The sequence below is a fragment of the Neophocaena asiaeorientalis genome, unplaced genomic scaffold (assembly GCF_003031525.2).
Source record: "Neophocaena asiaeorientalis asiaeorientalis breed wild unplaced genomic scaffold, Neophocaena_asiaeorientalis_V1.1 scaffold202, whole genome shotgun sequence".
Taxonomy (NCBI): Eukaryota; Metazoa; Chordata; class Mammalia; order Artiodactyla; family Phocoenidae; genus Neophocaena; species Neophocaena asiaeorientalis.
This window is the reverse complement of record NW_020172627.1, coordinates 3,487,887-3,510,245: the sequence shown is the minus strand read 5'-3', so window position 1 is coordinate 3,510,245 and position 22,359 is coordinate 3,487,887. Positions and strand designations below refer to the sequence as shown.

At 40.1% G+C, this 22,359-nt stretch overlaps 1 protein-coding gene across 1 annotated transcript in view; it reads left to right on the top strand.

Moving 5' to 3' along the window:
* Positions 1 to 3,918: 3,918 nt before the first annotated feature.
* Positions 3,919 to 22,359, top strand: part of LOC112395747 (ubiquitin-conjugating enzyme E2 D1-like) — a 30,602-nt gene continuing 12,161 nt past the window's right edge. The window contains 2 exon segments of the mRNA XM_024739106.1: positions 3,919 to 3,972; positions 4,144 to 4,242. Of these exon segments, the coding sequence (XP_024594874.1) occupies positions 3,919 to 3,972; positions 4,144 to 4,242 (153 nt within the window).

Sequence of the window (22,359 nt, the reverse complement as noted above, 5' to 3'; positions counted from 1 at the left end):
ATCCCCCTCTTTCCCTCCTCTTTTTCAGGCCTTTGGCCTCAGACTGGAAGTTACATCATAGGCTTCCCTAGTTTTCAGACCTTCGGACTTGGACTGAATGTCACCACTGGCTTTTCTGGTTCTCCAGCTTGCAGGCGCCATATCATGGCATATTTCAGCCTCCGTAACCATGTAAGCCAATCCTCAAAATAATCTCCTCCTACATATCTATGTACTGTATACCCTATTGGTTCTGTTTCTCTGGAGAGTCCTACCTAATACACCAGGGCTGCTCAAAACTTTATTAAAATAGATTATGACTGGAACCACAGAAGGCGTTTCCTTCTCATACCTCATCAGACAAACAGAAACCAAAGTATGTTCAAACATTCTGCTTGCTGTTCAGTGCTCGAAATTGGTTTTAATTAACCGTTTAAAAAATAGGCTACAAAATAGACAGAAACACTTTTGAAGGAAATGTAGGTCCTAGAAGGGTACACATAACAGAAAACCCCCTTAAAAGAAGTACCTCCTGAAAAGTTTATGGTTGGTTGCACAACCTTTGAGGCTGTCTGCTCTGTGCCCTTCTTAAACCATGGTTCTGGCCTAGTTTCAAGCAGAAGCTACCTCAACACTGGGTTCTAACCCTATGGAGATTTACTTGGGGACAAGGAAATTCATGCTTCACACACAGGCCCCAGCCTGGGAATGGTCCCCTTGAATCTTCTGGCGGGTAGCTGGACAGAGTTAGTGGGGGAGGGGGTAAGGTTAGAATCTGTGAGCCAACAAGCCAGACAGCTATTCTGGAAATACTTTAAAGGGAAGAATGCTTGAACTACATGTGTGCCAAACACCTGTTCTGAGCCGTCCCAACTCTCCTGACTGGGTTTTGACTCCTGGTGATTCTGGTTTTACAGTTATGGGACAGTAGAATCAAAGGGGAAAAGGCCCTCCTGTATCTGAAGACCGTGGTGGCCTATATGCCCAGAACTGTCCCAGGACAAATGAGAGCTCTCATCAGCCCCAAAAAGCACCCACAGCTCAAAAGAACTGGGAGCATTTGAGTGGGGAGGCCCACTACGAAGGCTTTTGACAGCACAGCCACAAAGAGGCACAAAGAGAAAACCAAAAGGAGCTCTTATAGTTGCAAAGACAAACATGTTTATATAGAGAACAGGTGGAAGAGAAGCAAAACTGGCTATCAGTGACTGTTCCCAGCAGTACCTGAGAAACAGGTAACTTCTGTTCCAGAGAGAGCAGAGCTGGTGGTGGTATTCCTAGCAGGGTGGCCTCTCTGCTCACCTCACTCAGCCAGGGCCAAGTTCAACGACTACAGACTCCGGAGTCCTGACACATGCCCTGCTCCATCATGCCACACTCACCAGGAATGCCTGAATCTTTTCATCGAACCCTTCCTTTTCACTCTACTCTGAAAATTTCTGGCCAGATCAGTGTGTCAGTTTCTCCAGGGTCTTCAAAAACTGCCCAGATGGTTGCTTTGAGTCTGTCAAAGACTCAGCACACTCCACCCAGTCCCAAGAAGCTCTTCAGTCACCTCTTTTACTTGGTCAGCGAACCTCTCCAGAGACTTCTCCAAATGTCTTAATTACTTAATTGAACTTCTTCCCCTGGACCATTCTTTTTCCTGATTAACATCATCCCGCGACCATTCTGTATTCCAAGTGCTGAGAATGGCTGCTCCATATCCTCAAATATGAGTTTCTGAAAGAAGCGCAATCCCTCTCACAAAGTCTGTATCATTTGAGTTGGGTTTGTCAGGTGCAGGGTGGGAGGTTGTTCTATGCAGAGAGAATGCATTGTGCAAAGACACGTGACATTAATTAACTATAGTGTGTGAGCTAAAGTCTGAAAGGAGGCATTTAGGGACAAATTGGGATGGGTATTTTGCAGTAAGCTGAGGCATTGGACTTCCATGATACAAACCAATAGAGGTTTTTAAGCAATGGAGTGATTTGACTACTGCATCTTTTAGCAGTATGTAGGATAACCTGCAAGAGGGAGAAATTAATGCCAGTGTCCGGGCCTTTTGAATGAAATTGCCCTGATTGTAGCCTCTGCGTAAGTGTGTGTTTTTGTTATCTATGGAGTGATGATGGACTGTCCTATCAGGACTGTCCACTTAATGACCCTGGAGGTTTTTTTTCTGGGCTTCCTGGTAATGAGCTACCTGCAACTAGTGCTTCCCCGTAGTGGGAGCAGCTGAGCATGGCCTCACTTCCTACATGATACTATCCAAATGCTACCAGCTTGGGAATGCAACTCCCCAAAGCAGCTGATGCCCAAGCTCAGACTATTTCTCCCCTATTTACAAGGACACTCTCATGCTTGCCCTATAAAAAGGAAGAGCAATGTTTGGGGTAGGGCCCAACTTTCTAGAGCACAAAGATGGTGCATCAAGCTAGCCCCAATACACCTCTCTACAGGATGATATGAACTTGCTGGTGTGTTTCAGAAACCTCTTTGCCCCACAGTACTTCAAACTTCCCACAGCTGATTTGACCATGGGTGGCCAACTAACCCAAGTCAATCTACATGTACTTTGCTCACTAGCTGAAAATGTATAGCCTGGAGTAAAAAGATGAGTTGTGTCAATGGAATTCTTCCTTTTAGGGAGATAAATAGGGAGTACCAAAAGGCTTGGCCATTTAGCAGCAGGAGCAGTTGCTTGAAGACTGTCAAAAAGTGGGCTAAGGGTGGTGGGAGCTCATGCCTTGTATAAGAGAAGTTAAGGCGGGAGCTGGAAAAAGGAGGGCAGGCCAGCGTGCAGAGAGAAGTGAGACCTCAGGGAAAGGAAAGTAAGAGAGTAGCCAGGCTCCAGACCAGGTTTAGTTTTTATGTTTATTTTGGGTGGGAGGGCGGGGAGGGGGAATGACAGGCTTCTAAATTAAGTTTCAGATTCCATTAATTATTTCTACCATTCTTTCACGATCCTATTTCCCTAGACATTTTCTTTTAAGTTACATGAATGGATTTTTGCTGCTTGCTCTTTGTAAGCCTTTAGAATGCTATGGTAGCTATTGTTCTGGACTTCCTGAAAAGCTTTCCTCCAGCCCTCACCTGGTAACACATTCTGATTCCTGGCCACAGGGGAGGAAGGTGCACATGTCCAGTAGACTTTTGGACATAAAAGTCTGAAACTGGGGTGACGGTTTGGTTGGAAAGACAGATTTTAAAGGCATCATCATATAGATAAAAACAAATAAGGAAATAATTGTTATACAGCACTTTCAGCATATTAGGTACTGTGTTTGGCACATTACATTAATATCAGTGAATTCTTACAATAACATATCTAGAGATTATTATCGCTTTGGACATGAGGAAACTGAGGCTTAGAGAGTTTATGTAGCTACACGGTCACACAGTGGTAGGGGTCAGAGTTGGGATTCCACTCCAGGATAGGGGGTCAATCTACGAAGCCCAAGGTCATCCAGCCATGCTGGGTGGCCTCCCAGGACATGGGAGGACACAAAGTCTACTTTTTAGGAAGATAGTGATGGTGAGAGATCAGGGGTTGGAACTCCAGGGCACTCTAACTCTTGAGAAGAGGAGCTGGTAACAGAAAAGAGTAAGTCAGAGAAGTAGAAGAGCCAACCACCCTGGTGCTCCGGAAGCGGGAGGCGGTGAGCGTTTTGAAAAGCAAAAGGGTAGCCAGCAATCAAATGGGTCAAAAACATCACAGAGGAAAAGGAATGAATTGGATTCGGGAATTAGAAGCTCAAGCTCAACTTTGGTGAAAACCGAATTCTGCTGCTGAAAGCAGAAGGCAAGTTTTAAAGGGGACACAAGTTCATAAGAATTGGGGGAGTGAGGAGTGCGAGTAGACTATGTGGATTGAGCAGGTATTGTACTGCCAACGGAAAAGGAGACAAGAGTGAGGACGAAGCTCAGAATTCACAGTTCCAAGGAGGAGCAGGCATGCGAGATTAGCGTCGGACAGAAGAGGGGCCTTTTGAAACAGAAACTAAGGAGGTAAGTAAGGCGTCATAACTGGAATGAGTCTGTGCATGTGTGAGAAATTTAGGCAATTTATATATTTGAGAACAGTGAAATCTGTAAAGGTAAAAATAACACGACGAGCTGTAGCACATATTCGAATCCGGTACATGTTTTTCGAGCTAATTTGTTATCCTCATTTTACAGACTGGGAACTCCAGGTTCAGTACCTTGATCAAAATCCAATTGCAGGGACCAACTCCAGAGCCGGCAGCTCTGAGCCCACGCTGTGGGTCGAGGTCAGCGGTGAGTAACCAGTCCGGCCCGGGGCGGCGGCCGAGCAGGGCGCAGAAACTACACTTCCCAGTGTGCCCGGCGGGGCGGGGCGGGGCGGGCGCAGGCTCCTTCCCAGAAGCAAAAGCGGAAACAAAAGAGTCTCGCCGGCGTCCCCGCCCGCATACTCGCGCACACTCGCGCTCGGGCGCCCTAGGAATAGGCACCGGCACCCGGAGCGAGCCAGAGAGCGGCGAGCTGGGGATTCACCCGGCTGAGCCAGCTGAGGAGCCGGCGAGCCGGGCCCGCGACGACCCCACGCCCCCGAGCCCCGCAGCCGCCCCCAGCCGGCCGGTATCCCAGCCGCCCTCCCTGACCCATGGCGCTGAAGCGGATTCAGAAAGTGAGTGCCGGGGCCAGGCCTGGGGCGGCGGGGCGGGCTTCGGTCCCCTGCCCACGCTGACCCCGGCGGTGGCCCCTAGAGACGCGCCGCGAGGGAACGTGAAGGGAGGATGGGCCGGGGCGGGGACCGGGGGCCAGAGACGCTGGCGGGGCCAGCGGGCACCCGACAGGTGAGGTGGGAGCAGCGGTAGGTCCCGTGTGCTGGAGGTTTGTTGGAGGCAGGGGGCCCGCTGTGCGCTCGCGCCGGAGCTGAGCCCCGAGCCCGGGATGGAGAGCCTCCTTGGTCTCCAGACCTTCCCGCAGTCAGTGCTGCTCGGTCACTGCTGGATTTTGCCCTACACCCGTCTAGTTTTGGCCCTTGTCATGCTGCTTTCTCCACGCTGTTTCTTAAGCCCGTCCTCTTTATGTGCTTGCCTCCCCGGGCTCCCAGGAGGGCCTGGGCCTTCAGCCTTCCTCCGCGGAGCTGTTGGGTTTGTTCTTTCTCTCCTCTGCGGTTGGCTGTTGCTCAGATGCCCGAATGGGGTGGAAAAGCTCTTTTGGGGCCGAGAAACCAGGAGAAACCTCCTGCCTCTTCTATTTTGGTGCCTCTCCTGCTGCCACTTTAGGTCACATAGCTGTAGTGAAAACATAGTTGCTGATACACAACAAGATGACCTCTTGGCTGTGATTCATCGTGAGTGAAGCCAAGCAGGTTTTTTTTCCCCTCGTGATGAACTTATATGTAAAGTTTGTGACACAACAGAAACTGCCACAAATTAAATTGTTTGATGCTTTGACACATGGCTATAGAATGAGGAAGAAATGTGTATGTTCATTAAACAAATATTTATCCATCCCAACTCAGTGTTAGGAATTATCTTCTCTTGCATAATGTTTATTGCTACAGTCTCTAATGTGAACATCTTACAAAACTGAGGTTGGGGCATTTTCTTTCTCTTCACTTTTATTTCTTTTTGGGTTATCACGTCTGTTCACTGACACAAGTTTTAGGTTCTTACTGTTATGGTTCATGTGGAGAACACTGAGAATTTGTTTTTTTTAATGGGTAGTGCGTTCAGCAAGTTAAGCCAACAGTGGACAGCATGTTTTGCAAAGAATTTCAAAAGAAATGCTACCAAAAATTTGTGTCAACTTTTTCAGGCATGAATCCACAGAGCAGTGATAGAGATGTATACATTGTATTCTCAGTTACCCTTGGTGTCATCTTCTGGTACAGAGGACAGCAACTTTCAGACCCAGCCAGTTTGCCGGGGGTGGGGGAGAGGTCAAATACTAAATCTGTGAAATACTGTTATTTTTTTGTGCCGTTTAAGGTTCCTCTCACTACAATACACATAGCTAATCATCAGCATTTATTGATTAATGTGTTTTCTGATTTGAAGATAATGCAATTACACATTTTTTTCATGTAGATAATTCTCATTTTGAAGCCACACAGCATCTTTGCCATGTCTTGTGTACTTATTAATGATGATGTAATGTTGGCTCACATTTGAGGTAAACACATTTTTGCAAGGAAGTCTTAAGATTCCATTTCCTTCTTCCCTAGTTGTGAGAATTTTTCACAAGACTTCGCACATCCAGTAGCTTTTAAATAGCGTAGAATTTGTCCACAGTAAGTAAGCATTCAAAGAAAATTGACACTATTTGTAAATATACTGGGCAATTATCAATCACCATGCTAAGCCAATATATTTGGCTTATATTTATAATATGGCATATATGAAAATCATATTTTTAGTAGCTATTGGTTATTATTAGTTTATAACAGAGTTGTCTGTAAAAAAAAAAAAAAGAAAAATTTGGGATCACATAATATCTCATCTCTGCATATCAGTCTTTGGCTTTTCTTCTCTGTTATCAGAAAAGTTAACTTGTACAAATCTCTTTTCCAGCCATTCTTTCAACTTCAAGAGGCATTTAATTTGATTCCCCACTTTTCCTCTTTCTTTACCTACCTCCTTGACTAGAAGCAAATTCCAGGGGAGCTGTGCTGTTTGCCATATGAACAGTTAAGTTACAAAGCTGTCTTTGATATCATCAGTTTACAGATTCTTTTTGAATCTTGCATGCTTCAACAAAAGAGTATGCATAATTAACTTTCGGCCTTTCTTTTAAAATGTAATAAAGTAACACTGTCAGGTACCTTCCAGGTCATTGGGTTGTGATTTTCGTGCACCCACAGTGGCAAGCTTTAGAACTGTGCAGAACCTTAAAGAACTCTGCAGGAGTGGAGTGGGGTGGAGGGCAGGGGAATAGCTTACAGGCGGTGGTCCCCAACCTTTTTGGCACCAGGGACCGGTTTCGTGGAAGACAGTTTTTCCATGGGGGGTGGTAATGCGAGCGATGGGGGGGATGGTTCAGGCTGTAATGCGAGCGATGGGGAGCCGCAGATGAAGCTTCGCTCGCTGGCCCACTGCTCACCTCCTGCTGTGCAGCCCGGTTCCTAACAGGCCATGGACCAGTATCCGGCCCCTGGGGGCTGGGGACTCCTGTTACAAGGTAGTGTATCAGAATCACCTGTGGGACATTTTCAGACTGTCCCCACTGCTGTAAATGGAGAGATGTTGAATCCCACAGATGCGCTGGGGTGGAAAGAAGGTTGTGAACCACTGACTGACATTCTAGTCTACTCTCCTTATTAGAGAAGGAGCTTGAGGTTTGGAGTGGAGTGCTTTGTCCAGGTTAATATCTTAAGAAGTGATTTGGCATGTTTTTAAAAGTTCATAACTTCACTTCATCTGAAAAGATTAAAGATAGTTGAATTAAAATTGTATGAATATACAAAGCATGTGGATATGAGTGCTCAAAATATATTTTTATGCTAGAGTATGCTAAATGATTTAATACTCTGATTTAGACATCCAATGCCAGTATTGCATTTCGGCTCATAAATTTACACACCCATGCCTTATTTTTAGACACAATGGAAGATGTTGTCACAGTCACCTGAATCACTAAAGGGAAAAAATTTGAACAAAGTCTGAGGAAAGATCCCCTAAAACATGTCTGAAAAAAGAGGGCAGTTTTTCAGCTGGACATTTATTATTTTCTAGAATTAATTTTGAAGTGTTTATTCTATGAATACTATTTTCATACCTTGGTAAACTTTTTTTGGAAATCATTTTTTAAAATAATTATTTTTTGGCTGCATTGGGTCTTCATTGCTGCGCGTGGGCTTTCTCTAGTTGCGGCGAGCGGGGGCTACTCTTTGTTGGGCGCGTGGCCTTCTCATTGTGGTGGCTTCTCTTGTTGTGGAGCACAGGCTCTAGGCGCATGGGCTTAAGTACTCATGGCTCGCAGGCTCTAGAGTGCAGGCTCAATAGTTGTGGTGCACGGGCTTAGTTGCTCCGTGGCATGTGGGATCTTCCCGGACCAGGGCTTGAACCCGTGTCCCCTGTGTTGGCAGACAGATTCTTAACCACTGCGCCATCAGGGAAGTCCCTGGAAATAATTTTTTTTAATTATAAATGTTATATCACAATACTGAATGTCTTGAAAACCAGAAAGGGGAAAAAAAAGAAAGGAAATTCTAACACAGTTATCATCTTAGTATATTTCCCTCTAGATTTGAGTTTTGTTTGCAAATATAGCAACACAGATGACTATTCCTCAGTATATAGTTCTGCTGCCAAAATGGAATATTTGTATTTTTAATAGTCAATTTAACTTAAAATGTATATATAAATTAAAATACTTTATAAGTATTCTGAACTGTTGAATTTTTTTGTTTTGTACACTTCCGCATTAAACTATTTTATGTCAGTGTAGAAAACCTTAGGATACTTCAAAAAAACAAACAGAAAAAAAACCGCAGCCCTTTGTGGATGGAGCATCAGATGGGAGAAGAAGCTCTGGTTTCTGTTCCTGGCTCTGTGACTTACCAGCTTGTTTCCCTATCCATACAGCTGCTGATAAGTACAGCCAGCATGTATAATATATAATGGTTCCTCTGTGCTAGATACTGTATTAAGTGCTTGACATATATTAATTGATTTAATCATTAGTGGGCCCAAGAGGTAGAAACGATTATTATCCCCATTTTACAGATGATAAAACTAAGGCATAAAGATGTTGAGTAATGTACTCAGAATCACATTTTGTAATTGTAAGTGGCAGCACTAAGAGTCCAAACCAGATAGTTGGCTCCAGAGTCCCTGCTTTTAACTATTTCAGTATATCCAGGTAGACTCACATCTTCTATCTATTGTACTTAAACTGAAGGACATAGAGTCAAATGAGTTTATGGATGTAAGTGTTTTGCAAACTGGAATATTCTGTACAAATGTAATGTGGTATTATAATTAAGACCTTGGCATATTTAATCATTTTCACTGATGCATCACTCAGCTTGTTGATTATGCATTGTAAGTTTTTGCTCTGAGGTAATGTGCACTAGACCGGTTAACATGGTAAAAGAATAATGTAACTTTGTTCATCTTTATTCCATCACTTAAAATGTTTCTCCTCCAAAAGGATTTAGAAAAATTGGTGTAATTCATAAATGTTCTGTCAAAAGTATCATTTCATTGGGAGGTTTTCATTTGAGAAAATGGTTTACGAATTGATCTAGCTATTTAGTTCGTATAATGGCTTTGAATAGTAGTCAACAGTTCAGATTACACAGATATATTAGAAAGACTTTCAGATTACAAGATTAAGTCTAAGACTCCAGGTTCCTTCAGTAAAAAAGGATATGACTTCTAAAAACATTTTAAAAAGAACACACTATTCATGCTTCTTGGTAGATAAATGGTTTGCCTTGAGATGAAAGGAAGAAAGTGTTCTTTTTCTAAAAAGCCACTGTATGCATTTTTCTGCTTTTAAATCTTTGTAATTAAATTCAATCTTCCTTTTGCCGCCAAGATCATGTATTTTTCTTCCTTTATCACAACAAAGGTGTAAAAAGATTAGATAACCTATCCTAGTTTAAAAGTTCTGAGGTTTCTCCTCTGTGGAAATAAATAGCATAGATCTAATAAGGCTGTTTATGCCTGCTTTAGGAAGCCAGGCACATGTTATAAAAACCAAACCTAGCAGGATGTGGGATCGCTTCCAGCAAAGCAGAATAGCATCCTTATTCATTTTAGTTCCCTGAAATACATGTAGGAAATGTATTTAATGAGCACCGCTAATCAAAATGATCAGCCTAATACTTTGCATCAAACTGAGTTAATGGTTGTCTGTAATGTATTAGCTCCCCTCACCCCTTTTTTAAAAAGTGGGTAAACTGATGCTATGTGTAATTAAAAAATTAAGTATTGAGATACTTGTCCTCTCTCCTCTTAACCCTGTGTGCTGGATTAAAAAATACTGGAATATATAATATAACCCAGATTTGCAGGGTTTCAGGATTGGAGGGGTCCGCAGACCACCTCAGAACAAATGAAGGCCAAACAGGTTCTGATTCTGGCCTGCTTTGATCTAGATGGCCTCTTAGAAGCTGAGGGTTTTTTTCTGCATTTAATTTGGTCTTGGGATGAATCTGTGAAGGTTCAGTTACATACATTAGACAGTAGTAAGAGACTCCTATGTTCCAGGAGTTATCCGTAGTATGGGGAGGAAACCATCCTGAAAAACTCCATCTAGCACTGCCCGTTGGATCACACCATGCTCTGCAGCTTCCTGTCTTTCCTCTTTCTGGATGTTTCCCCCACTGTTCTGTATTCATATTATCCTGTTTGCGTGGCTCTTCTCCTTCACTGACAGCATTAGATTCCTAGTCTTCTTTCAGATTTAGGAAAGCCTTTCTAACTGGGGTGAGGTGGGGGGTTTGTTCACCTTAAACTTCATTCGCAGTAAAATTAACCTGATGGTTCTCACTCCAGGTGGCCACCCTCCTTTTGTGAGTAGTTTGGATTGCTCTAGAGGTAACCCAGCAGACTTGGTGGCCTGGGCTCATTGTTCTTCTCTAAACCAGTAACTCTTTTTTTTTTTAATTTATTTTTTTTAATGTATGTTGATTGAACTATTTTTTAAATAAATTAATTAATTATTGGCTGAGTTGGGTCTTCATTGCTGTGTGTGGGCTTTTTCTAGTTGCGGTGAGCTGGGGCTACTCTTCATTGCTGTGCACAGGCTTCTTATTGCGGTGGCTTCTCTTGTTGCGGCACCGGACCCTAGAGCACGTGGGCTTCAGTAGTTGCAGCACACGGGCTCAGTATTTGTGGCACACGGGCTTAGTTGCTCCGTGGCATGTGGTATCTTCCTGGACCAGGGCTTGAACCTGTGTTCCCTACAATAGCAGGTGGATTCTTAACCACTGCGCCACCAGGGAAGTCCCATAAACTAGTAAAACTCTTGCTGGTGTTTTTGCTTCCCCCAAGTTTTGATGTGTTGTATTTTCATCTTCATTTAGTTAAAAATATTTTCTAATTTCCCTTTTGTTTTCTTTTTCGATTCTTGAGTTATTTAAAAATATATTATTTATTTCCTAAATAATTGGGATTTTACAGAGCTTTCTGTTATTGATTTCTAATTTAATTCCATTGTGATCAGAATATCTGTTATTGACTCCTTTAAAATTTTTGAGGCTTGTTTTATGGCCCAGAATGTGGTCTCTATGTTTTACTTACACAATGATAACATCCTTCCGGTTTTCAGCATAGCTTTTCAATGAACAGTGTTCAATAATTTCTAGTCTTCATTTTGCCAGTGTCCGTTTGGTGTCTGTACAGCGTAGGCTATGTTTAAGTAATGAATGCCAAACTAAGACATTTACACCTTGCCAATGTTTTAGTGTCTTCTCCCACTTTTATGAGCTTTCAGAGCAGGGGTGACAAAATCAGTTTAGGGGGACACAAACTGCATTTTAAAAAATGGAATAGAAAACATTAGTGCTTTGGGTATAGTAATGGTGTTGTTTCAGGAAATCTTTGTTTTAGTTATGTACATGTATTCCTGTGCATGTATGTGTTATGTGTACTAGGTTGTGGTATATAATGTTTTTCTTATTATGACTTACTGTAAGGAAAGTTTGAAAATCACTGTCCCATAGCATAAGATCTTTAGGTAAAATCACTTTTGTCAAAAATACATGTCATATACATATATGTGTACATATGTATATAGAGAGAAAACAAATGAACCTATATACATACATACAAGCACACATACACAGATATAGATTCACACACATTGTAAAATGTTCTAGTCTTAGAACGTTTCTGTTTGATACAAACTGTCAATGCTCATTGTTTTCTGCTACAAGTAGCAGCATTTTATAGTCACTGATGTACAGCTGCAGCATTCAAGAATAGTACTGGGTGATACTAAGAGAGATTAATTACTTTATTATGAAAATACTTATTAAGTACCTACTATGTGCCAGTTATTAGGGATAGAACTGTAAGAAGGTAAATATTTGGTACATATTGGTAGATAGGTTTGTGTTTTAAGTGGGTTTTGAGAAATAGGCTGCTCCCTTTTTTCTTTTTCCCTGAAGCACCAATCTTTCTTGGTTACTATGAAATAAATAGTAACTTTTGATAATGTAGCATTTAAAATGTTGTGTTGCATGTTCCATCGTGTGTCAGAATTCTATTATGTATGTAATTTCCTATCATGTTTTTCTCACCTTTCAGAGTGTCTTTGAACACAGACCCTCTCAAAGCTTGTGAAGTAGTGTTCATTTCTAACCGTTTATAAGAAAGAAGGCTCCTGGGAAAAGATAATAAGAATTCCGTTTCATTTCTTCATTTGTCACACTTTTGTTTCTCTTGAGCATGACAGAAAATGTGCAAATGTCCTTCATTCAGTACTGGAGTATTGTTGGCTCCAATGTCAACTGAAAATAATGTGCTCTAGTTATTACAGCCTTGAGGTGAGTATTGTTTTGGAGTGGGAGGAGTGCTGGAGTGGAAGTCAGATGGTCTGAGCCTGTGTCCTGGCTTTGGCTTTGTGACCTTGGCCAAGAAACTCATAGTCTTTATTTTCTTTATCCAGAAATATAATTAGTTGAACTAGATAACTTCTGTGGTCTTTTCTGACTTACAATTTTAAGCACATCTAAATAATGTTATTTGCTGTTTTCCTTTTGTCCAGCAAACAGCAAAAATGGTCACAAAAATAAATATTGAGCAGTGACACTGTGCTCTACTGCTGCATGAAACTTGAGCTAAAATTATATTTATTTTAAATTGTCAGAATTGAAATAAATGTGGGCATCTTAATGTATAATATAAGATGAATGAGTCTCTAAAGATATAGTACTTTTTGATTAAAGAGCATTTATTTGAGATGCAAATAAGATGTATTTCTTTTTTTGTATGGGTAACATAATGTGCTTTTCTAATTCCATTTAGCATCCATCTGTTTCAAAGGTATCTTTTGTGCTTAAAAGATTATTTTATCCACATATTTAGACAGCTGCCTTACACAACTGCTTTACATGTAGTAGATTTTTAAGATTCAAGTTAATGCACTTACAGAGCACCTTATGTATATAAGGCATATACAAAATGTGATAAGGAGAATATGGAAAAGCAAGGTATAACCAACATTATCTAAGAAATTTTAAACTAGTAAGGATATGAGATGTACCATAACAACTAGGTAGACTTAGGAAAGTACCATAAGGAAAATACAACATTTGAGCAGGAGGGGAGTCAAAGGTGGGAGAGGCCAAATTTATTTGGGGGAAATTAGGAAAAATTATACGGAAAAGGTGGAATTGGATATAGCTTTGGAAGAATGGCATATTTGGAAGAATAGCATTTTTTAAGACAGGGAAGCTAGGTCCATAGAGGAAGCTACAGAAATGAAGGCACTGGAAAGTACATGGCTTATTTGGAAGGGAACAGATAATCATGCTTTTGGGAAGCATTCAGAAAATATTAGACCATAAAAGTTCATACTGTGGAGGGCCTTGAAGACTCATGCTGACAAATGTGTAGTTAATGCAGGAGTTGGGGGATGCCATTGAAGATTTTTGAGTAAAGAAGAAACATTCTTAATCCTATTGCTAGGTATACATTCTTGCCCTCATAGAACACAGGATTCTTTACTGTTTGTAGTTATAGATTTGTAGTACATCACGAAAAGGGAAGTACAAGAGTGCCGTGGGAATATAGCAGGGACCCTTTGGAGGGTTCAAGGAAAGCCGCCCTAAGGAAATGATGTTTAAGATGAGACATGAAAGTGAAAGTTGAGGGGGGTGGTGATTAGGAGTCTTCTATCTAAAAGGAAGTCATGTTTGAAACTAGAGACAAGACAGCATTTTGGGGAATTGAAAGTCACTGTGACTGGTGCAGAGAATGTTGGGGGAAAGTGTGGGGCTAGAGAGCAGTCAGATCCTGGAAACCATTTTAAGGATTTATAAATCTTCTATTAAGGCTAATGGAAAAACTTTGAAAGGGTTTGACATGGTACTTCAAGAAGATGATTTTGACCACAGTATGTTGGTAGAGAAGTAGGAGGACAGCAGGTTAGTTAAGACAGCATTACACTTGTTCAAATGAGGTCCAGGAGGGTCTGAGCCAGCCTGGTGGCAGAGGGCATTTGGAAAAGGGGATATGTGAGGAAAATTGTGGGTGTTTGTACCACCTGGCCTTTTTGAATTGGTCTGACCCACCGTACCTCCCCCTGCTTGGCCTTTCAAGTCAAATCTCTAAGGCTCAGTAATCTGGGCAGTCTCTTCGGACCCCTCCATCTACTGACCAGTTCTTTAATAGTGTCTCCCTGGTTCAAACCTTTGGCTTCTTATCCTGAAATGTCTCTCCTCTGGCTTTTCTCCAACTCTTCTGCCCTTTGGACCTCAGTTTTTCTATAGGATGGGCCTCCTTCTAGAACCCTTTCAGTGGGAGGATCTGGACTAAAGGAGAATCTAAACAACTTGGTACTGATTCGTATAGACGATGGGGCATGAAGGGAAGAAGGAATCATGGTGATCTCAAGGTTTAGAGTTTGGGTTCCTGGAATAAGTGCATTTTTACCATAATACTTCATAAAGTAGATTCAAATACAATTTTTTACTGGGATACCTTGGATTTGTCTAAAATATATTTTTATTTATGTAATTCCTATGATGGAAATACTACATATAAAGGGAGGTTGTTGAGTCTTCCCTTTAAAAGGAAGCCATGTTTTAAATTACAGGCAAGGTAGCATTTTGGGAAATTGAAAGTCATATTATGGCTGCTCTAGAGAGCATGGGGGAAAGTGGTTTCAGATCTGAGATATTGGGTAGATAATGTCCCTAACCTGACCTCAAACATTTATTCTAAATTGTGCTCTTTATAGTTCAAATTTAATAAATACTACTTTGATGTGGCAAAGTCAGTAGTGTCATTGCTTTCTTCATCATCTTCCTTTTGTGTGGAATTTGGCTGCATTATCATCATTATTTTTAATAAACAGCCTTTGCCAGAGATACCTGATCCAAAGAGACAGCGAAGCAGCCAGGACCAGTTTATTGAAGTGAATTTGGTTCCTATAACTTAATTAATTGGATGTCATCAGCATTTTGAAGTCTTCAGGAAAGAATCTTCACAGTTTAAAATAAAGATATTTTAATTCAAGGGTTTAGAGGGGTTCTGTATTCAGAGATATTTCTGAGAATTGTTTGACATCTCCCTATTGAAATAGCTCTAGTCAACTGGATAAGGAGATCAGAGTCTGAATTACAAGCCCATGAAGTGTTTATTTACAGACAAACCAATTATAGCTCATACATCCCTTTAGAGACAACATAAAAAATGCAATCCAGTAAGAATCACTGTCTTGTTTTAGAAGTGTTGATATAAAGATGGTTGTGTCACATTAATTAATTGCCTGTTGAGCCAGGATTTTTGAAGTAATGCTTTCATGTGCTTTGGATTCAGTAATTTAGATTTTGGACTGTAAATCAGTCACTATGCATGGGCTGTTTAATGTCCTTTACACATACCCAGTGGGGTATATATTATATCTATTATGGAGATTTAGACTTTCTGAATGTTGAAACTAGAGAACAACAAAGCATTTTCAGTCTGGTCAGCACAATTTTTTAGAGAATATTTACTGCATAGTGTCATATTAAGTATGATGGTAAATAAGGAAACTGACTTGTTAGCTTTCCTTCTCCGCTGTTCAGGTTGGCCTGTTACCCTTCGGGGAGCTGAGAGATTAATGCAGGCCTCTCTGCTCTTACATTCCCTTCTTTGTTTCCTTTTATTTGTTTACTTTCTTTGAATTAGGCTGCCTCATCTACTTTTAGATTTTAAGTCCCCTAGAGGCAGGGACTGTGTCTAGTTTGGTTTTATGGAGAACACTCAGCATATTGTGGGGATGTTATAAACATGCCATCTGTGCCAGTTTAAAATTCAGTTTCAGGCCTCTCGGTACTTTTCTTTGTGTCTAGTTTGATATAGAAATCTGAACTAGACTAGAGGTGCTTAGCCATGTAAGTCTATATAAATTCCTTAAGTACATGTTTTTGTGGACTCATAGTGCCAGTCTAGGGACACTATCTAGATAGGGACAATATCTTATAATCTGCCTTTCATTATTGTATCTTGTATTTTTATTTTGAAATTTAGTTAGTATTTTTATGAGTGTCAGATTGGAATAGAAAACTGCTTCATTGGTACAGACTATCTGGGGGCATACTTTCACCATATTGATGATATTTATTGCATGGTCTATGTTTAAGTATAAGATTGGTTTGTTTTAAGCTTACTTTGTTTAAAAGAAGACAGAAGTTAAAACTGTGTATTTCAATTTTCAATTTAAAAAGCCAATGGAAATGAAATTGAAAGATACACAAAATACATGTATACCCACAGCGTGTTTACTATAACGAGTTCTTTTCATATATGGAGTTATAACTAGTCTCATTATTTGATAGCCATCTTTTACATTATATGATTTCTCTCTGTGTAACTGGCAGTAGAATTGCTGGGTCATGTTCACCTTTAATGATTACTGTCAGATTTTTCCTCTTCCACCAGTGACATATGAGAGTTCCAGTAGCTTCACATCTTTGTCAACATTTGTACTTTTCTTCTTTTTTAATTTTCACCTTTGGAGGTTGTAATGACATTGTATTTTGGTTTTAATTTGCATTTCCTTGATGACTAATGAAGCTGCGGCCCTTCCCGTATGCTTGTTGGCCATTTGGATACCCTGCACCACCAGGGAAGTCCCTTTTTTTTCTTTTTCTATATGGATACCCAGTTGACCTAGCACCACCTATTGAAAAAATTTTTCCTTTTCCCTCCACTAGAATGTCACTGTGTTCACTTTTAATTTTTGAATTCCAAGTTTGCCATTTTCTTTCCATTTTCAGCACATTGATGAAGTTAAAATAAGTGCTCATAGTACCACTCAGATGTCAAACACCATCACTTTTGCTTCTACATCAGAAGTGCTATTTGTTTATTCAGAACAGTGATAATATCCTAAATTGGGTTTAAAGGATATGCTGTCCATTTTTAAAATGTGCAGCTTTCTGTAATGGAGCTTTGTAGAGCCCCAGGGAGCACCACTCACATTGAAATCTATGTGAATGGCGCCCCTTGGAGTTGGCACACATGGCCTGTGGGGCAAATGCAGCAGCCCTGAGTGCTGCTTGTAATAACTGGCAAATTATAAAAAAAAAAAACCAAAAACATGATCTTGGGACTTCCCTGGTAGCACAGTGGTTAAGAATCAGCCTGCCAATGCAGGGGACACGGGTTCGAGCCCTGGCCCGGGAAGATCCCACATGCCGTGGAGCAGCTCCGCCCGTGTGCCACAACTACTGAGCCTGTGCTCTAGAGCCTGCGAGCCACAACTAATGAGCCCGTGTGCCACAACTACTGAAGCCCGCGTGCCTAGAGCTCACGCTCCGCAACAAGAGAAGCCACTGCAATGAGAAGCCCACGCACCCCAACGAAGAATAGCCCCCGCTCTCCGCACCTAGAGAAAGCCCGCATGCGCCCAGCGATGAAGACCCGATGCAGCCAAAAATAAATGAATAAATAAATTAATTAAAATAAATAAGTAAATAAAACATGATCTTTTTCTATGCTCCAGCAATCCTCGTTTGTAAAACGAGGGTTATTTGTGTTCGATTACTGTGGTGCGCCACAAGTTTAAAGGGGTGGAGTAAGAAAGAAACTCTGAGGCAATCCATGTGGCTTTTCAGAATTTCCCAGCTCTTACAACCTTTTAATGTTTCATATTTGAGTTTATTTTTTATTTAGAAAGTAGTTTATTAATTTAACAAAAAAGAAAGAAAGTAGTTTGTGTCAGTCAAGATATTTTATACCAGTTCCTTCCTATATCACACTTCTGTCCTAGGAGAAACTTTCTTTCTAGGGCTCCCTTGAGTGATCTAAACTTTAATGAACACATTCAGAAGGTGACCCTTGAGGCTCGTAGCTACTCTTATATGTATTTTCTTGGAGGCACAACTACTTGTAACCTATATCTTTTAAACTGTTGGGTTGGCCAAAAAGTTCATCTAGTTTTAAGTAAAAATAAAAGGCACGTTTTTCATTTTCATGAAGAACTTTATTGAACAATGTATTCACTAACCGAACGAACTTTTTGGCCAACCCAATATATCTTATAGAGTTACTTTTTTCCACAAATGAGTTCTCCTTGAATTTCATGCCCCAGTTCAATCATCAACAAATGTGCCTGACTAGTGACTTGTGAGGATTTTTATTACTATCATAATCTTATACCATTAAAAATAAATGTTTAAAACATTGGAGTTGGGACGAGAGTATAAAATCAGAGTCATGATCCCTATTAGAAAGGATGTGGAAGTGCTTAATAAACAAACTCCTGCTATAATTAGTTCAGCTGGTTAAATTGAGCTTGGAACAAGTAAGAAAAAAAAAACTCAGTCCATGCCACAGACTGCAGCTCTGAGTATGCGTAGCTCTGTCGCCAAGGATTGCCAGTGTTTGGAAGACAGCTTAACTTTGAGACTAGGTCAGCTCAGCACAAACCCCTAACTCCTCTTGGAAAAGCAGCCCAAAGCTACGTCCTGAAAGTAGGTCAGCAGCATCTTAAACAATAAGGATGGCATATTTAGAGTTTTGCGGTCTTCTAAATCAGAAGAACCACAACAAAAAAGACTCACAAGAATTTTGTGTGGCTTTGGACACTTTGCTAGAATATCATACATTCTGTAAATTGAAAATAGTTGTGGCAGTGGCATGTGTTTTTGATACCTTAATGATTAATATTCTTTTGAGGTTCATTTCTAGATGTTATTATATGTTATTTAAAAGGCCACCCCAGTCTTTTTTAAGTGACCTGCACTATTCTCTCAACACTTGTTATTAAGATTTTTTTTATTATATGCAGTCCGCATATCTACATAGGGGAGTGATTAATTCTGATTCTATTGCCAAATCTAATCATTTACATTTTTAAAAATAAATTTATTTTATTTATTTATTTTTGGCTGCATTGGTCTTCGTTGCTGCGCGTGGGCTTTCTCTAGTTGCGGCGAGCAAGAGCTACTGTTCGTTGTGGTGTATGGGCTTCATTAGTTATGGTGCACAGGCTCAGTAGTTGTGGCTCGCAAGCTCTAGAGCGCAGACTCAGTAGTTGTGGCGCACGGGCTTAGTTGCTCCGCGGCATGTGGGATCTTCCCAGACCAGAGCTCGAACCCGTGTCCCCCGCATGGGCAGGCGGATTCTCAACCACTGTGCCACCAGGGAAGCCCCTGCATTTCTGAAAAATAGAAATTTGAGGTATCTATGCTCTGCTGATCATGCTCTTCCTTTTTTTTTTTTTAATTGGAATACAGTTGCTTTACAATGTTGTGTTAGTTTCTGCTGTACAGCAAAGTGAATCAGCTATACGTATACATATATCCCCTCTTTGTTGGATTTCCTTCCCATTTAGGTCACCATAGAGCACTGAGTAGAGTTCCCTGTGCTGTATAGTTGGTTCTCATTAGTTATCTGTTTCATACATAGTAGTGTATATATGTCAATCCCAATCTCCCAATCCATCCCACCCTGCCTTCTCCCCTTGATATTCATATGTTTGTTCTCTACACCTGTGTGTCTATTTCTGTTTTGCAAGTAAGTTCATCTGTACCATTTTTCTAGATTCCACACATGTGCATTAATATAGGATATTTGTTTTTCTCTTTCTGACTTACTTCACTCTGTATGACAGTCTCTGGGTCCATCCACATCTCTGCAAATGGCACAATTTCATCCCTTTTTTATGGCCGAGTAATATTCCATTGTATATATATACCACATCTTTATCCATTCGTCTGTTGATGGACATTTAGGTCGCTTCCATGTCCTGGCTATTGTAAATAGAGCTGCAATGAACATTGTGGTACATGACTCTTTTTGAATTATGGTTTTCTCTGGATGTATGCCCAGGAATGGGATTGCTGGATCATATGGTACTTCTATTTTTAGTTTTTTAAGGAACCTCCGTACTCTTCTCCATAGGGGTTGTATCAAGCTATTCCTTAAATTATATTGTTTAACTCAAACAATATCAAGCACCTTATATGAAAGGCATTGTTCTAAGTATTGTGGAGGAATTCATGAATAAAATGCAAAAAAGTCCTAGTTTTAAAATAATATTCTGGGAGAAGAGGAAAGGGAAGGAGGAAATTAGAATTTCTTGAGCATCTATTATATAGGCCAGGTATTAAGCTAGTTACTTCACTTATGTGTTTTCATTTAATTCTCAGTATAGTTCTTCCAGTGGTGTTCCCATATGAGGCATTTGAGCAAGAGGTTAAGTGAGTTGCCCAAGGTCACATAGCTAGTAAGGGTCAGTAGCAAGGCCAGGTCTGACTCCAAAACTCATATTTTTAAAGTGGTCATTGAGAAGACAGCCACTGTTGAGGAGAATGGATAAAATTTGGGCACAGGGAGTTAGAAGGAAGGTTATTTTTAGAGAAGGAAAATTATGAAGGTCAGAAAACTTTAGTCATGTACAGGGAACATCCAAGTCCGCAGGCTAGACCTGACTAAGTGGTTCTCAAACTTTTTGGTCTCGGGACCCCCTTATATTAAAAGTATTGAGTGCCTCAAAGAGCTTTTGTTTGTATAGGCTATATGTATTAATATTTACCATATGAGAACTTAAAACAGAAATTTAAAATTATTTAGTAATTTAAAAATAACAATAAACCCATTGCATATTAAAATAATAAAATTTTTATTAAAGATAACTGTATATTCCAAAACAAATAAAAGTAGAGTGTCATTGTTTTATACGTGTTCAGATCTCATTATAGTCAGGCTTATAAATGACAGTTGAATTCTCACATCTGCTCATGCATTCAATCTGTTACAGTATCAAATATTCTTAAACTGGAAAACACTGTATACCCATGAGATAATTGAGAGTGAAAAAGGCAAATATCTTAGTTTTACTATGAAATTAATTTTGACCTCACAGACCTCCTGAAAGTGTTTTAGAAAACCCAAGGGCATTCTTTGGAGAATTACTGGGGATGTTTGTGAAGGGGAATCTAATTGAAAGTGTAGGGTTAGGACTAGATAATGAAAAGAGTTGGTTGAGTTTGGTCTTTAATAAGCAATGGGGAGCCACTGACATCTTCTAAGCAGAAAAATGAAATAAACCGAGCTGTGCTTTTAGAAGATTGTTATGCAAGTAATTCATAGAGTATTGGGAAGCAATTATAGTTGAACTGTAATAGATTTTTGAGGTAATGTAATAGGTATTAAGGTAGAATATATTATACTCTTCCTCTGACAAGATGAACTAGAGAAACAGGAGTCAAAATGAGCGTGGTGGCTAGGAGACTAATAATCCCATTAATAAATATAGGGAACACAGAAAAAGAAGCAAGCTTGGGAAGGAAAATAGTGAATTAAGTTTTGGAATATGTAAAAAACAGTTTTACATTATTTTTTGGTCTGAAATAATTTTAGTCTTACAGAAAATTTGCAAAAATAGTACGGAAAGGTCTCATACATCCTTCACCTAATTCCCCCTAATTTTTACAATTTATATAACCATTGTACAGTTATCAAAATGAGGAAAGTAACAGTGATACAGTACTGTAAGCTAAACACAGACCTAATTCAGATTTTACCAGTTTTTCCACTGTTCTTTTGCTGTCCAGGGATCCAATCTGGGATCCCACATTGGATTTAGTTTTTGTGTCTCTTTTGTGTGTATATATATATATATATATATATATATATATATATATCCTCTAATCTGTGACAGTTTCTCAGTCTTTCCTTGTCTTGCAAAAAATTTTAATAAAAAAGAGAGAAGATGCTTATAATATATGTAGTGGGGAAAAAACAGTGTCATTTCATCTCTCTTAAAATGCATAAGAACCTGAGTAAAACCATTATTTTTTCTTTAAAAAGTTGAAAAAATTATTGTAAAAAATTGAAACAGGGCTTCCCTGGTGGCGCAGTGGTTGAGAGTCCGCCTGCCGATGCAGGGGACATGGGTTCGTGCCCCGGTCCGGGAAGATCCTACATGCCGCGGAGCAGCTGGGCCCGTGAGCCATGGCCGGTGAGCCTGCGCGTCCGGAGCCTGTGCTCCGCAACGGGAGAGGCCACAACAGTGAGAGGCCCGCGTACCGAAAAAAAAAAAAAAAAAATTGAAACAATGTAAAAGACATAAATAAAAAGTGACGGCCCACTGCCAGATATAACTACTGTTAATAGTTTGGTGTGTATTCTTTTTATTTTCTATGCATGTATAGTATTATGGGATCTCTTGAGCATACTTTTGCCACATATATTTTTCACTCAAAAACTATATATATATATATATTTTTTTTTTTTTTTTTTTTTTTTTTTT